This window comes from Coregonus clupeaformis, chromosome 31 (genome assembly GCF_020615455.1).
Source record: "Coregonus clupeaformis isolate EN_2021a chromosome 31, ASM2061545v1, whole genome shotgun sequence".
NCBI classification, from domain to species: domain Eukaryota; kingdom Metazoa; phylum Chordata; class Actinopteri; order Salmoniformes; family Salmonidae; genus Coregonus; species Coregonus clupeaformis.
The window spans coordinates 4839087-4853824 of record NC_059222.1 but is presented as its reverse complement, the minus strand read 5'-3'; the positions used below and the strand labels follow the sequence as shown (position 1 = coordinate 4853824).

Sequence of the window (14738 nt, the reverse complement as noted above, 5' to 3'; positions counted from 1 at the left end):
AAATATTTTACTCATAAACGTATTTAGGCTTGCCATAACAGAGGTTGAATACTTATTGACTCAAGACATTTCGGTTTTTCATTTTTAATTAATTTTGAAAAACATAATTCCACTTTGACATTATGGGGTATTTGTGTGTGTGTGTGTGTGTGTGTAGGCCAGTGACAATACATGTCAATTTAATCCATTTTAAATTCAGGTTGTAACAACAAAATGTGGAAAAAGTCAAGGGTTGTGAATACATTCTGAAGGCACTGTATATGACTGAGTGTATTGCTACACCATCCAAAGTGTAATTAATAACTTCACCATGCTCAGAGGGATATTCAATGTCAGTTTTTTTACCAATCTACCAATAGGTGCCGTTCTTTGTGAGGCATGGGAAAACCTCCCTGGTCTTTGTGGATGAATCTGTGTTTAAAATTCTCTGCTCGAATGAAGGGCCTTACAGATTTATATGTGCAGAGGGGTACAGAGATGAGGCGTATTGATACACCACCCAAAGTATAATTAATAACTTCACCATGCTCAAAGGGGTATACAGGTTTGTAGAAATGTTTGCAAATGTTTGCAAATGTATAAAAAAATGGAAAATGTATATCACATTTACTTAAATATTCAGACCCTTTACTCAGTAATTTTTTGAAGTACCTTTGACAGCGATTACAGCCTTGAGTCTTCTTGGGTATGATGCTACAAGCTTGGCACACATGTATTTGGGGAGTTTCTCCCATTCTTCTCTGCAGATCCTCTCAAGCTCTGTCAGGTTGGATGGGGAGCGTAGCTGCACAGCTATTTTTAGGTCTCTCCAGAGATGTTCGATTGGGTTCAAGTCCGGGCTCTGGCTGGGCCACTCAAGGACATTCAGAGACTTGTCCTGAAGCCACTCCTGTGTTGTCTTGGCTGTGTGCTTAGGATCGTTGTCCTGTTGGAAGGTGAACCTTCGCCCCCAGTCTGAGCTCCTGAGCGTTCTGGAGCAGGTTTTTATCAAGGATCTCTCTGTACTTTGCTCCGTTCATCTTTCCCTCGATCCTGACTAGTCTCCCAGTCCCTGCCAATGAAAAACATCCCCACAGCATGATGCTGCCAACACCATGCTTCACCGTAGGGATGGTATTGGCCAGGTGATGAGCGGTGCCTGGTTTCCTCCAGATGTGACGCTTGGCATTCAGGCCAAAGACTTCAATCTTGGTTTCATCAGACAAGAGAATCTTGTTTCTCATGGTCTGAGAGTCCTTTAGGTGCCTTTTACTGAGCGGGCTGTCATGTGCCTTTTACTGAGGAGTGGCTTCCGTCTGGCCACTCTAACATAAAGGCCTGATTTGGTGGAGTGCTGCAGAGATGGGAAAACCTTCCAGAAGGACAACCATCTCCACAGAGGAACTCTGGAGCTCTGTCAGAATGACCATCGGGTTCTTGGTCACCTCCCTGACCAAGGCCCTTCTCCCCCGATTGCGGCCAGCTCTAGGAAGAATCTTGGTGGTTCCAAATTTCTTCCATTTAAAAATGATGGAGGCCACTGGGTTCTTGGGGACCTTCAATGCTGCAGAATGTTTTTGGTACCCTTCCCCAGATCTGTGCCTCGACACAATCCTGTCTCAGAGCTCTACGGACAATTCCTTTGACCTCATGGCTTGGTTTTTGCTTTGACATGCACTGTCAACTGTAAAACCTTATATAGACAGGTGTGTGCCTTTCCAAATCATGTCCAATCAATTGAATTTACCACAGGTGGACTCCAATCAAGTTGTAGAAACATCTCAAGGATGATCAATGGAAACAGGATGCACTTGAGCTCAATTTTGAGTGTCATAGCAAAGGGTCTGAATACTTATGTAAATAAGGTATTTCTGTTTTTTAAAACAACAACAAAAATGTGTGCTTTTGGGGGGTACTCAAGGACTGGAGTTGGGAACCACTGGGCTATAGTGTAGTCTTGGAAATACCAGACCTAGGGCAACAGCACTAGGTCTGGGGAACGTGGAATTATCTTGACCCCTTTGAAAGGGGAGAAAAACAATTCCGGGGAGGGTGTTCTTCAGACAGACAACAGTCCCAACAAATCACGAGTTTGGGCTTGCGAGCGGGAATTGTGCTCTTTAAAAACGATACCCTCGGAAGCATGACAGAGACGTACACAATGCGGACGTAGATAGTTAGGCTAATTATAGCCACAACCAGTCAGTGGTTGAAAGCTTGTAACGGTAGCTGTCATGGCGCAGGCAAAAAACATCTCACGTGCGAAATACACTCATTGAAAATATCCTCTGTAAGCTCCATTTGGCTAACTACCAATTTTGTGTTGAAGCCACGTATTGTGTTTGAGAGCTCGCGCTTTGTACTTGTAGAGCAATTTCTCCATCAGGGCCGTCGCAGTTTTTTCGACATGGCATCTTGTATTCTGGTTCTAGATATGCAATTATGGTATTGAAGCCGACGTACCCTACCATTGACAATGGCTGCATATCAACTGCAATCATTTCTGTAATCAGCGCTGTGATTTTCTCACTCTGTCCCTTATCGCACTGCTGCCAGCAACGGGTTTGGTCTCCCTTTACGAGCAAGGTATTGTGTTTAATTTGAAAACAGCGTAACATTTTGTAAAAGCATAATATTTCTGAAAAGACTGCCTGAAATGTCTGCCTGTTTTGGTGGGAAGGAGTTTTGGCCTTCCATGGTGACATCACCATGCGGTAAATTAGTTAATTTACCAATAAGAAAGAGTTCCAAACCTCTCTGCCAATAACAGCTCATTTTCAGTTTTCCCCTCCCCACTCAGACCACTCCGTGACAATCCTAGCCCAATGCTAGAGAAATTGCCCTTTGCTAAGAAGCTATTTTTGTTTATTTTTGACAATTTTATTTGAAAACAATCACAGTAAGGTACTTAATTGTTACCTAGAAATTATTTGATATTGAGATAAAAACATCTGTATTGGACCTTTTTAAGAAACACTCGTTTTCGTTGTAAAACATTTTGCAAAGGTTTGCTACGGTGTGCACAATGAATACACCCCTGCACTAACCTCCCTAAAGCAGAGCATTGTTTTCAATGTTTTTTAAAAATTGTATAAAAACATTTATGAGAGTAATCTGTCTTTAGAAACTTGTGATGATTCGTCAGGGAAAATCTTAATGTGGTATCACTTGGAAGTACAATCAATTGCACCGCTTCATCATCAGGTCAATCTTTATACTCTGGCCAATCGGAAGGCTTCATTTAACAAATAGTTGACTCAGTTCAGATACCTAATACTTTGACCAATGGCAAGGCTACTGAGTCGAATTTGGCCCTAAATCAGGGGTGCCAAGCAAAGTTTGCCCCAGGAGCCGCATTCACTCTTCAACGAGGGCCACACTGAAAATTAGCAACATTTCCTCTATCCATCGTTTTGTGAATTTTCTATGCTCCCTGTCTAGCTTTCATTTCAGTGATTTCTTAGGCGAGCTGGACACAGTCAAGAAACTATATGAATGTTGGTCCATTATCCTTCCTACACCGTTTAGATTTGGTTTGAGTTATTTGAAAGTATATTGAGTTCCCCCCCCCTCCAATTGGGCCGTATGTTTGACACCCCTGCTCTAGATGGATGGATGACTAAAGTTGCTTTGAAATGAATTGAAGCATGTAACTTCACTCATGTTGTTAATGTGGTGTCTTTTGGGGACAGAACCTGTTTGCCTTTGGGGATGTGGACGGAAAAGGAGTGGACGCAAAGCTCCAGCACCCTCTCGGTGTGGCCTGGGCTCCTGACCAAGGCCTCCTCTATGTGGCGGACTCCTACAACCACAAGGTCTGTTTTTCAGAGTATGACTGTCAAATAAATGTTTTATAAAATGTGTTAATGTTTACACTGTATTTCATGGACATGTGGTTTTACCGTATTTTCCGCACTATAAGGCGCACCGGAGTATAAGCCGCAGCAGCTAAATTGAATGATATTGAATGATGTGTACATATATAAGCCGCACTGGACTATAAGCCGCAGGTGTTTTAATGTTTAATTACCATATGTAAGGGTTCGTGCACAGAGGGGATTGTCGGGAAAGAGATGGCTGCTTGAGGAAGCTCCCATTTATTAACATTTCAACAAACAAGTTGCATATTTGCATAACGTATTCCAGCAAAATTAGTTAATAGCGTCACAATCATTTAACCACTTAACTTTGGTTATTTTTGAAAAACCTTGAAAAAGTGTGCTCATCTTTGAATATTTATCTACATTATAGCCTACAGTACATTTTACATTTACATTTTAGTCATTTAGCAGACGCTCTTATCCAGAGCGACTTACAGGAGCAATTAGGGTTAAGTGCCTTGCTCAAGGGCACATTAACGTCATTTAGCAGACGCTCTTAGCCAGAGCGACTCACAAATTGGTGCGTTCACCCTATAGCCAGTAGTACCATAACAAAAAACTAAGCTTACAGCGCTTGACGAGGCAATATCAATGGCTAAATTAAATTTGTTTTTTTTAAAGTGCAAAATAAAGTGCCTGTAACACGACAGTAAGCGCGTAAACCTAAAGTTGCAGCAACACGGCTGCTTAAAATATACGGTAATCAGCCTACCAGAAAAGTCATTAATCCTCGTCTTCATCTTTTAGGCTAAGGTGCAGTACACGGCTGTAACCAGAAAAGTCAAGTCATTAATCCTCATCTCCGTCTTCTTCCTGCGTACTAAAACCACCAAAGTCCTCATCTTCAGTGTCGGAAACGAACAGGCTCAGGGTGGCTTCGTCAGCCACTCTCCTCTCTCCTTCGTTGACGCTCTCAAAACCAACGAACTCCTCTTCGTCACTGTCGGAATCGAACAGACTCTGAAGGGCCTCAGCTGTGGCGGCGTCCTCCTCTTCATCACGCAGCAGTCCAGCCTTTCGGAACCCGTTAATGATCGTGGATGTTTTGACACTCCTCCACGCTATCAGGATCCACTCGCAAACTTGAGCGAAAGTTGCTTTTCGCATGCGACCAGTTTTGGTGAATGATTTATCGCCGCTAGTCATCCACGCCTCCCACTGAACGCGTAGTGCCACTTTGAACGCACGATTGACACTGATGTCGAGTGGCTGCAGATGCTTCGTTGTGCCCCCAGGAATCACAGCTGGAATCGAGTTTGTGCTCTTGATGGCTGCTTTCACATAATCCGTTATATGGGCCCTCATGCTGTCCAAAACGAGCAAAGCTTTTTTTTGGCGAAAGAATCCTCCAGGGCGCTTGACGTAGCACTCATTCAGCCACTCATTCATTATGCTTTCCATCATCCACCCTTTCTTGTTGACTTTAAAGGAGATGCCGTTCAGGATCTTTTCTTTTGGCATTGTAATCCGCTTAAAAATCACCATTGGCGGAAGCTTTAATCCAGATGCTGTGCAGCCAAGAACACAAGTGAAATTCGTTCTCTCGTGGCCAGTGGTTCTCAACGTGATGGACGATTCACCTTTCTTGTTAACAGTCCTAGTGAGAGGCAGGTCAAACGTCAAAGGCACTTCATCCATATTTATGATCTGGTCCGGTCCGATGGAATATTCCTCTATCATTCTTTGTGTGAATTCGCGAAGTTTGTTATTTTTTCCTGGTAGTCGGGAGGGAGTTGCTGACACACAGTCGTCCGCGCCCTGATGGAGAGTCCCTTTCGTCTCATAAATCTGAAACACCAGGATGGTCCACCTCTAAAATTTTCAATTTTCATTTCGGTGGCGACTGTTTCAGCTTTCAGTCGGATCTGCACGGTGGAAACACCTCGGCCGTCTGCTCTCTGTGTGTTCACCCAATCTTCAAGAAAGTCTTCAAGTTCGGGCCATCTGCTTTTATTACCTCTGAAAGCTTTTTTTGACTTTTTGCATTGAGACAGTTCTTCCCGCTGGCGTCTCCAACGTCTCACCATTGACTCATTGATGCCAAGGCTACGTGCAGCAGCTCTATTTCCTTCTTTTACAGCCAGATTGACTGCCTTTAACTTAAAAGCTGCATCATATGCATTTCTACGTTTGTTTTCCATAATGAGGGTTTGTGCATGAAAACTTCCTTTGCACAAACTGTCTCGCTCTCGTAATGTCTGTCTGTCTTGCTCTCGTTCTGTCTCTCGTACCACTCTCGGTTCCACTTTTACTTTTGCGCGCTACCTGTCTCACTCTTTTCCGGCCTCCAGCTTTTCCTGCTGGAGCCCGCCGCTTAAAGGTGGGGGGCGCGGACCGGTCATAGAGCCCATAGAGTTAAAGTTGGTGGACTGTAACCTGTAAAATCCATAGATTTAGGAGGTCTTCTAGTGGCCGTTAGCTGTAAAAATCCATAGATTAGCCGCACCGTTATATAAGCCGCAGGGGTCGAAAAATGGGAAAAAAGGCGCGGCTTATAGTCCGAAAATTACGGTACATCAGTATCCAGTGACATTGTCATCAAGAGGAACAGCTTGTGGGGTGTCTTGGATGTTTTCTCTGAAACAGGCAATAGACAATTCATATGTAAAGCCTTCATATTCTCTGCTGTGAGATTGGAGATTGCTTCTTGAAAAGACAGTAGGCCTTGAGGGCAGAGTGCATGTATGTTTAGACTGGTTGTATAGAGTACTCACAAATCAAATCCCTCTTAGCCTTGCTGTGTTTGTGTTTGTTTCAGATCAAAGTGGTGGACCCAAAAACCAGGCAGTGTCTGGTTGTGGCTGGGACAGGGGAAGCTGGTGACGTGTTAGGGCCAGGGTTGACTGAATCCAGCTTCAATGAGCCTGGTGGCCTATGTGTCGGGGATGGGGGTAGGGTGCTGTATGTAGCTGACACCAACAACCACCATCTCAAAGTCCTGGACCTGGACACCAAGACCGTGTCGCTGGTGAGGGGTGAAAGAGCATTATTGTGTGTGTGTGTGTGTTAATAACCATTTATCTATCTGTTCAGTAGCCTTCATATTAAATAAGTACGGTTTGCCCGAAAACATTTTGGTTTGAAATGATCTGACCTCTGCTCAAAAGCTTTTTTTTAAAGAGAGAACAAGTGGAAAGCCATATATGTTATGGGACTTGCTTTTCCTTTGACTAAGTCACTCAGATCGTTTCTTTTAATACAGCTTCTCTTTTAGAAACACCAAAGAAAAGTGTTTCTCTTCTCTCCCTCTCTTGTAGTTTCCCATTTCAGTGGAGGACGCGGTAGACTCTGCACCAACTAAGTCCTCTGGGCCTTGTAAAGTCCCCAAGCTCCCCAAATCTGCTTCTAGGGTGAAGATGCCACCACTGGCAGTGTCACCAGGACAGACACTCAATTTGGAGCTGGTGCTATCGCTACCAGCGGGCACCAAGCTCACTGAAGACGCACCCAGCTTTTGGACCCTGTCAGCAGAAGGTAATGAAAATGACACCAGTGTAATGTTCAGTAGGGCACAATGTTGTCAATGTTTTGAAACATAACCTTGGTCACGTGACTGTGAAGCTGTTCCCATTCATGTTGATGCCTCAAGCTGGAAAAAGTTAGAGAATTACTAAAACATTCCCATTCAAATTAAGTTCTGTACTGGGCTCCAGTGAGTGTTCCAGTTAAATTGCTGTGGTGTGAGGGGCATTATTAATTATATTTCTATAGTTTCCAGTCCCCTTGACTGTAAGGAACAATTCTGACAGGACATTGTGGAGCGTTCAAGGTCAAAGCAAACCTGGGTATGAAATAAACCTTACATTGGGGGTCGTAGGGGCATCCCAATCCCTAGGCCCTTTTGCCTTGCCTTCTCAATAGCTCCACCTAACCCACTTGCAGGCGAGATGGACACCAATCTTTTTCGAATTGTTAAACAACAGCCCTAGGGATAGGAGTGAAGGATAGATTTGAAATTGTGCCTTTATTGTCCCAGGCAGTAGACACTCTATGTTGAAATACAAACTGACATGCTGACTGATGTAGTTGCATCTTTTCTCTCGCTTTGTTCACACTTTCCAGACATGCTCTTAGCTTCACAAACACTCCTGTTCTCACACTCTCTCTAGCCAGGCTTTTGTTTAGCTTATGTTGAATGGCCCTGTCCCTCACAATGAATGATGGCTGAACTCCAGCCTTTTATATTTGGAATATGCCACTGGGCAAAATGGCCTAACGTGGCTATGCCGTGAAGTGTTCACAGCATCACTGTATGGCCTTATTTACTCCCATCGTCAGTCCTCTGACTTAGTGATGTTCTACGAGCGTTAGTGTGATGTTTGCAATGTGTCAATGATATTCAAACCTGATGGATTGACGGGACACCTCACTTTTCTTTCTCAATTACCTGATCAATTATTTCCAATATTAATTTGTGAAGTTCAATCATTTTGTGCTTTGATCAAAAGTAATAAAGTAATTGAGGTTGTGTGGCCCTCAATTGATTGCAAATGCCACCTCAGGTTCTAATGATTAAATGTATTATTGTGGTCGTGAATGTAAATACAGTGGGGAGAACAAGTATTTGATACACTGCCGATTTAGCAGGTTTTCCTACTTGCAAAGCATGTAGAGGTCTGTAATTTTTATGATAGGTACACTTCAACTGTGAGAGACGGAATCTAAAACAAAAATCTAGAAAATCACATTGTATGATTTTTAAGTAATTAATTTGCATTTTATTGCATGACATAAGTATTTGATACATCAGAAAAGCAGAATTTAATATTTGGTACAGAAACCTTTGTTTGCAATTACAGAGATCATACATTTCCTGTAGGTCTTGACCAGGTTTGCAAACACTGCAGCAGGGATTTTGGCCCTCTCCTCCATACAGACCTTCTCCAGATCCTTCAGGTTTCGGGGCTGTCGCTGGGCAATACGGACTTTCAGCTCCCTCCAAAGATTTTCTATTGGATTCAGGTCTGGAGACTGGCTAGGCCACTCCAGGACCTTGAGATGCTTCTTACGGAGCCACTCCTTAGTTGCCCTGGCTGTGTGTTTCGGGTCGTTGTCATGCTGGAAGACCCAGCCACGACCCATCTTCAATGATCTTACTGAGGGAAGGAGGTTGTTGGCCAAGATCTCGCGATACATGGCCCCATCCATCCTCCCCTCAATACGGTGCAGTCGTCCTGTCCCCTTTGCAGAAAAGCATCCCCAAAGAATGATGTTTCCACCTCCATGCTTCACGGTTGGGATGGTGTTCTTGGGGTTGTACTCATCCTTCTTCTTCCTCCAAACACGGCGAGTGGAGTTTAGACCAAAAAGCTCTATTTTTGTCTCATCAGACCACATGACCTTCTCCCATTCCTCCTCTGGATCATCCAGATGGTCATTGGCAAACTTCAGACGGGCCTGGACATGCGCTGGCTTGAGCAGGGGGACCTTGCGTGCGCTGCAGGATTTTAATCCATGACGGCGTAGTGTGTTACTAATGGTTTTCTTTGAGACTGAGGTCCCAGCGCTCTTCAGGTCATTGACCAGGTCCTGCCCTGTAGTTCTGGGCTGATCCCTCACCTTCCTCATGATCATTGATGCTCCACGAGGTGAGATCTTGCATGGAGCCCCAGACCGAGGTTGATTGACCGTCATCTTGAACTTCTTCCATTTTCTAATAATTGCGCCAACAGTTGTTGCCTTCTCACCAAGCTGCTTGCCTATTGTCCTGTAGCCCATCCCAGCCTTGTGCAGGTCTACAATTTTATCCCTGATGTCCTTACACAGCTCTCTGGTCTTGGCCATTGTGGAGAGGTTGGAGTCTGTTTGATTGAGTGTGTGGATAGGTGTCTTTTATACAGGTAACGAGTTCAAACAGGTGCAGTTAATACAGGTAATGAGTGGAGAACAGGAGGGCTTCTTAAAGGAAAAACTAACAGGTCTGTGAGAGCTGGAATTCTTACTGGTTGATAGGTGATCAAATACTTATGTCATGCAAATAAATTACTTAAAAATCATACAATGTGATTTTTTTTTAGATTCCGTCTCTCACAGTTGAAGTGTACCTATGAAAAAAATTACAGACCTCTACATGCTTTGTAAGTAGGAAAACCTGCAAAATCGGCAGTGTATCAAATACTTGTTCTCCCCACTGTACATACAAGGGACCACATAATTATATTGAATTCAACAATGACATCAAGGCTCATTTTGATAAGAGGAGAAGCCTTGCTGTCTACAAAATATGTTATATTATATATGAGATTGTATTTATTGCATCAATGAAGGAACAGGAATCACAGTCTGTCAAGTTAGCCATGCACACCAAGTCAAAACTAGTATTTTAGATCCCATTTTCCTCAAAATTAAATTGCTCCATTGGGAGCCTGAGAACGTTTAAAAGCACAACCTGTATGAACACGGTCAACTTGAAATGACAAATAAAAGAACGAATATGTTGTTTGATTCACTGTTTTTTTGTCCTGGTAGTGTTGCAACCCCCCCTCTAAAATTGATTAAATTGTTTGTTTTTTCCTCACAATACCCCTTAATGACAAAGCGAAAACAGGTTTTTAGAAATGTTTGCAAATGTATAACTACTGTGAAATATCACATTTACATAAGTATTCAGACCCTTTACTCAGTACTTTGTTGAAGCACCTTTGGCAACGATTACAGCCTAGAGTCTTCTTGTGTATGACGCTACAAGCTTGGCACACCTGTATTTGGGGAGTTTCCCCATTCTTCTCTGCAGATCCTCTCAAGCTCTGTCAGGTTGGATGGGGAGCGTCGCTGCACAGCTATTTTCATGTCTCTCCAGAGATGTTCGATCGGGTACAAGAACAGCTCTGGCTGGGCCACTCAAGGACATTCAGAGAATTGTCCCAAAGCCACTCCTGTGTTGTCTTGACTGTGTGCTTAGGGTCGTTGTCCTGTTGGAAGGTGAACCTTTGCCCCAGTCTGAGGTCCTGAGCACTCTGGAGCAGGTTTTCATCAAGGATCTCTCTCTACTTTGCTCCGTTAATCTTTCCCTCGATCCTGACTAGTCTCCCTGCCACTGAAAAACATCCCCACAGCATGATGCTGCCACCCTCATGCTTCACCGTAGGGATGGTGCCAGGTTTCTCTCCAGACGTGACGCTTGGCATTCGGGCCATGAATGCGGTTGGCATTCAGGCCAAAGAGTTCAATCTTGGTTTCATCAGACCAGAGAATCTTGTTTCTCATGGTCTGAGTCCTTTAGGTGCCTTTTGGGAAACTCCAAGCGGGCTTTTACTGAGGAGTGGCTTGCATCTGGCCACTCTACCATAAAGGCTTGATTGGTAGAGTGCTGCAGAGATGGTTGTCCTTCTGGAAGGTTCTCCCATCTCCACAGAGGAACTCTGGAGCTCTGTCAGAGTGACCATCGGGTTCTTGGTCACCTCCCTGACCAAGGCCCTTCTCCCCCGATTGCGGCCAGCTCTAGGAAGAATCTTGGTGGTTCCAAATTTCTTCCATTTAAGAATGATGGAGGCCACTGTGTTCTTGGGGACCTTCAATGCTGCAGAATGTTTTTGGTACCCTTCCCCAGATCTGTGCCTCGACACAATCCTGTCTTGGAGCTCTACGGACAATTCCTTCGACCTCATGGCTTGGTTTTTGCTCTGACATGCACTGTCAACTGTGGAACCTTATATAGACAGGTGTGTGCCTTTCCAAATCATGTCCAATCAATTGAATTGACCACAGGTGGACTCCAATCAAGTTGTAGAAACATCTCAAGGATGATCAATGGAAACAGGATGCACCTGAGATCAATTTCGAGTCTCATAGCAAAAGGTCTGAATACTTATGTAAAGCCCTATGGACCCTGGTCAAAAGTAATGTCAATTGGGATGCAGCCATAGTCAGTGAGCGTTCAGTGCAAAGAAGGAATGGATGTTTAGTTATTTTTGTGACTCAGCCCTATAGAGTAACAGCCCACCACATTTCCCGTATGATATTACTCAGCAGAGCCAGCCAGCAAGTCAGGCAGCTCTCTTTATCTCTGTGTCTGTCACTCTGTCTCTCTCTGTCTTTGTTTCTCACTCTCTCTGAGGGAATATAAGTGGGTGGTAGGGCTTTTTAAATGCAGTCTTTCAATTTGATTGACAAGCCATCTCAAACAGTGAGTCAACGACAGTCTTTTGACACTAACAGGCAGATTGAGGGTGGATTTGTTTAAATGTGGTGGCGCATTTTAGAAGCATGACTGGTGATTCGTGATTTGTCCAAATTATTAGTGACGAAAAACTGTCGTCGCATCCCAGTCTGTCGACAGATACTACTACAATTTATGTTATGTTAAGAGATTGTCCTAGTAGATTGAAATGTTTGCCTGTTATCCATTTTAAGTGGATGTAATTAGAAATTTGGTTGTGAGGATATTATTCTATGATGAGTTGACTGTATGTTTTGCATTAAATAGGATATTGCCTAACTATTTCCTGTGTTGTACAGGTAACGAGTGGTTGGTAGGGAGCCAGGTGGTGACCGGGGACATCCAAGATCTTTCCCAGCCCCTCTCCATCCCTACCATACTTCCAACGGTTCCCAAGGCGACAGAGGCCAGCCCCTTCATCACCCTGAGTGTCTGGGTTTACTGCTGCCTGGCAGGGGGCGGGGCTTGTATGATGAAAGCCGCCTCCTTCATGCAACCTCTCCAGATAGGCTCCACACCCAGAAAAGGCTCGGTTACCGTGACGCTTGCTCATGCCTTCTAACTTAACAAGCCTCTAGCTCTTCCCTCTCGTTGGGACTTTGTGTTTCAAATATGTTTTATTTTGAAACGAAGATTCAAGTATACAAATGTACAAATCCTTTTGAGAGCTCCTTTTTATCACAAACGATAACAGTAACAAATAATTTATCACAGGGGACATAATCACTGCACCAATTGAGTAGAGGTAGCAGTTCTCGCACTCCATATCAAGCCAGCAGGACGACACAGCAGCGTCATTGAGCCAAAACGTGACAGAGCGGATATTTGCACTCCAATAGTAACATATAAAGTTTGGAAGAGCCAATCCTCCTTCCAATGTAGATTTACAATGGTTTTTATTACTTATCCTATGTGCTTTGTATTCCCAAATAAATAGGTTTATAATCGAGTCCAGTTAATTATAAAAGGACTTCGTCAGAAATAAAGGGATATTCTGGAATAGATATATGGTATAACAGTTGAGGGAGGAAGACCATCTTAATTGCATTAACTATATGGGGGAATATATGGGGGAAGCATTTTGTTGGGGCTTTGTGGACTGTCGTTCAAAAGTCTAGAGACTTGGATGGGGGGGCTCTGAATAAGGGGGCTCAAGGGGGTTCTGAATAAGGTTTACATAATACATTCATAAGCACTCCGTAACACCTCTAGAAAACCATCCATAGACTTTTATGTCCACTACAGGACTGTTGTTAATGTTACCTCATTCATACCTTTAATTAAACTGTGTCAGCTGATTGGCTTGGATTTGCACCAGCCAACTTGCTTACTTAAATAATACTTCAGAGCTGGCAAAACTGGTTACAATTAAATACAATTTCAACACATTTTGTCCTGCTGGGTTTGTCATAAGGCATTTACAAACAGTTTGCTCACCATTTATGAATCATTACTCCCACATTTGTAGATGTTAGTAACCTAGTTATTCACACATTTATACAAAAATATTTTTAAACTGATGTATTAATGATTCATAAGATAATTCATAAGATGGTTAATATAGGTCCTTATAAACCATTTAGTGAGGGCTTAGTGTTAATGTTACCTTAGCATTACCAGCCCTCATAATGCCTTTTATGAGGCATTATTACACTGAGCTAGCATACATTTTTATAGCGCTTTCTCCTTTTTCTGTCTTCTCTATAAAGGGAAGAGAATATTGAATGGATCAAAATATTTTTTGGGGGTGATCAAATGTATTATTATTATTTGATGATAGACTAGACCAGGGGTTGTTCCAAAAATCAGGATCAGTGAGTTAGCTGCTAACTGTCCTAAATATTCTGAAATAAATTATTTTTGAGAAATATAGTTGAAATTGGAATGATGTAATTGCCAAATTTTGATTTTGTTTTCCAACTGAACCAAAAAAAATCAAGAGATACAGTATATCTGATTGTTTATCAAAGCTGCTTTCTGGAATACCCCAAAGTACTTCACACCCAAATCATCACAACACAATCAATACATTCACATCCCCACAACCTATCCACAGGACCTGCTTCACAGGGCTTAGTAATTTAAAGCAACAATTTCAGGCTGTCAATAGTTATAAACCATGTGTTTACATTTTCTGTTTTGGCACCATGTTGCAGTGCAATTGGGATTTCCATTTGCGATATGTTCTATAAGAACAAGAACTGTAATATTGAATTACTGTAATGCTTATTGTTTACTACTACAAATAAAAAAAGTTACAATTATATGATAAAAGTGCTTCATAATTCACATCTGTTTTCCTTGTGGTTGGGAATGCATTATGTTCTCAGAAATAATATTGTTGTGGCCTATGGTGGTCTAGCGGTCTAAACCGCTGCCTCCAAATCACATATACCACAGCAGCGTGGTTTGAATCCGGCCCACTGCTATTTCAGCAAAAACTATCTTTCCCACCGTCTCTCCCATTTTAAATGAAGCATAAAAATGCCAAAGATATACCTTTTAATTTTGTTTTATAAATAAGGTAATTTTGTCATATGAACAATTACCAGTGCAGTTGGCACCCTGTGTGTGTTTATTTACTTTGTCACTATTTGGCCCATGTGCCTTAGGGAAAGGCTACATGTGATGGTGTGAAGTCTTCGCACACTACCGGAATTAAAGGCAATAACAAATCTTAATTTTCTATCATGGAAGAGAAGATGCTTTGTTAATATTCT

The 14738-nt window shown here is 42.8% G+C and overlaps 1 protein-coding gene across 1 annotated transcript in view; it reads left to right on the top strand.

The window, feature by feature from the left end:
- Nucleotides 1-14282, top strand: part of nhlrc2 (NHL repeat containing 2) — a 47110-nt gene extending 32828 nt beyond the window's left edge. Inside the window, exons 9-12 of the mRNA XM_041858282.2 lie at nt 3672-3794; nt 6619-6828; nt 7118-7334; nt 12318-14282. Of these exons, the coding sequence (XP_041714216.1) occupies nt 3672-3794; nt 6619-6828; nt 7118-7334; nt 12318-12580 (813 nt within the window). The 3' untranslated portion in view covers nt 12581-14282. The remainder of the gene's footprint in view (nt 1-3671; nt 3795-6618; nt 6829-7117; nt 7335-12317) is intronic.
- Nucleotides 14283-14738: the final 456 nt, after the last annotated feature.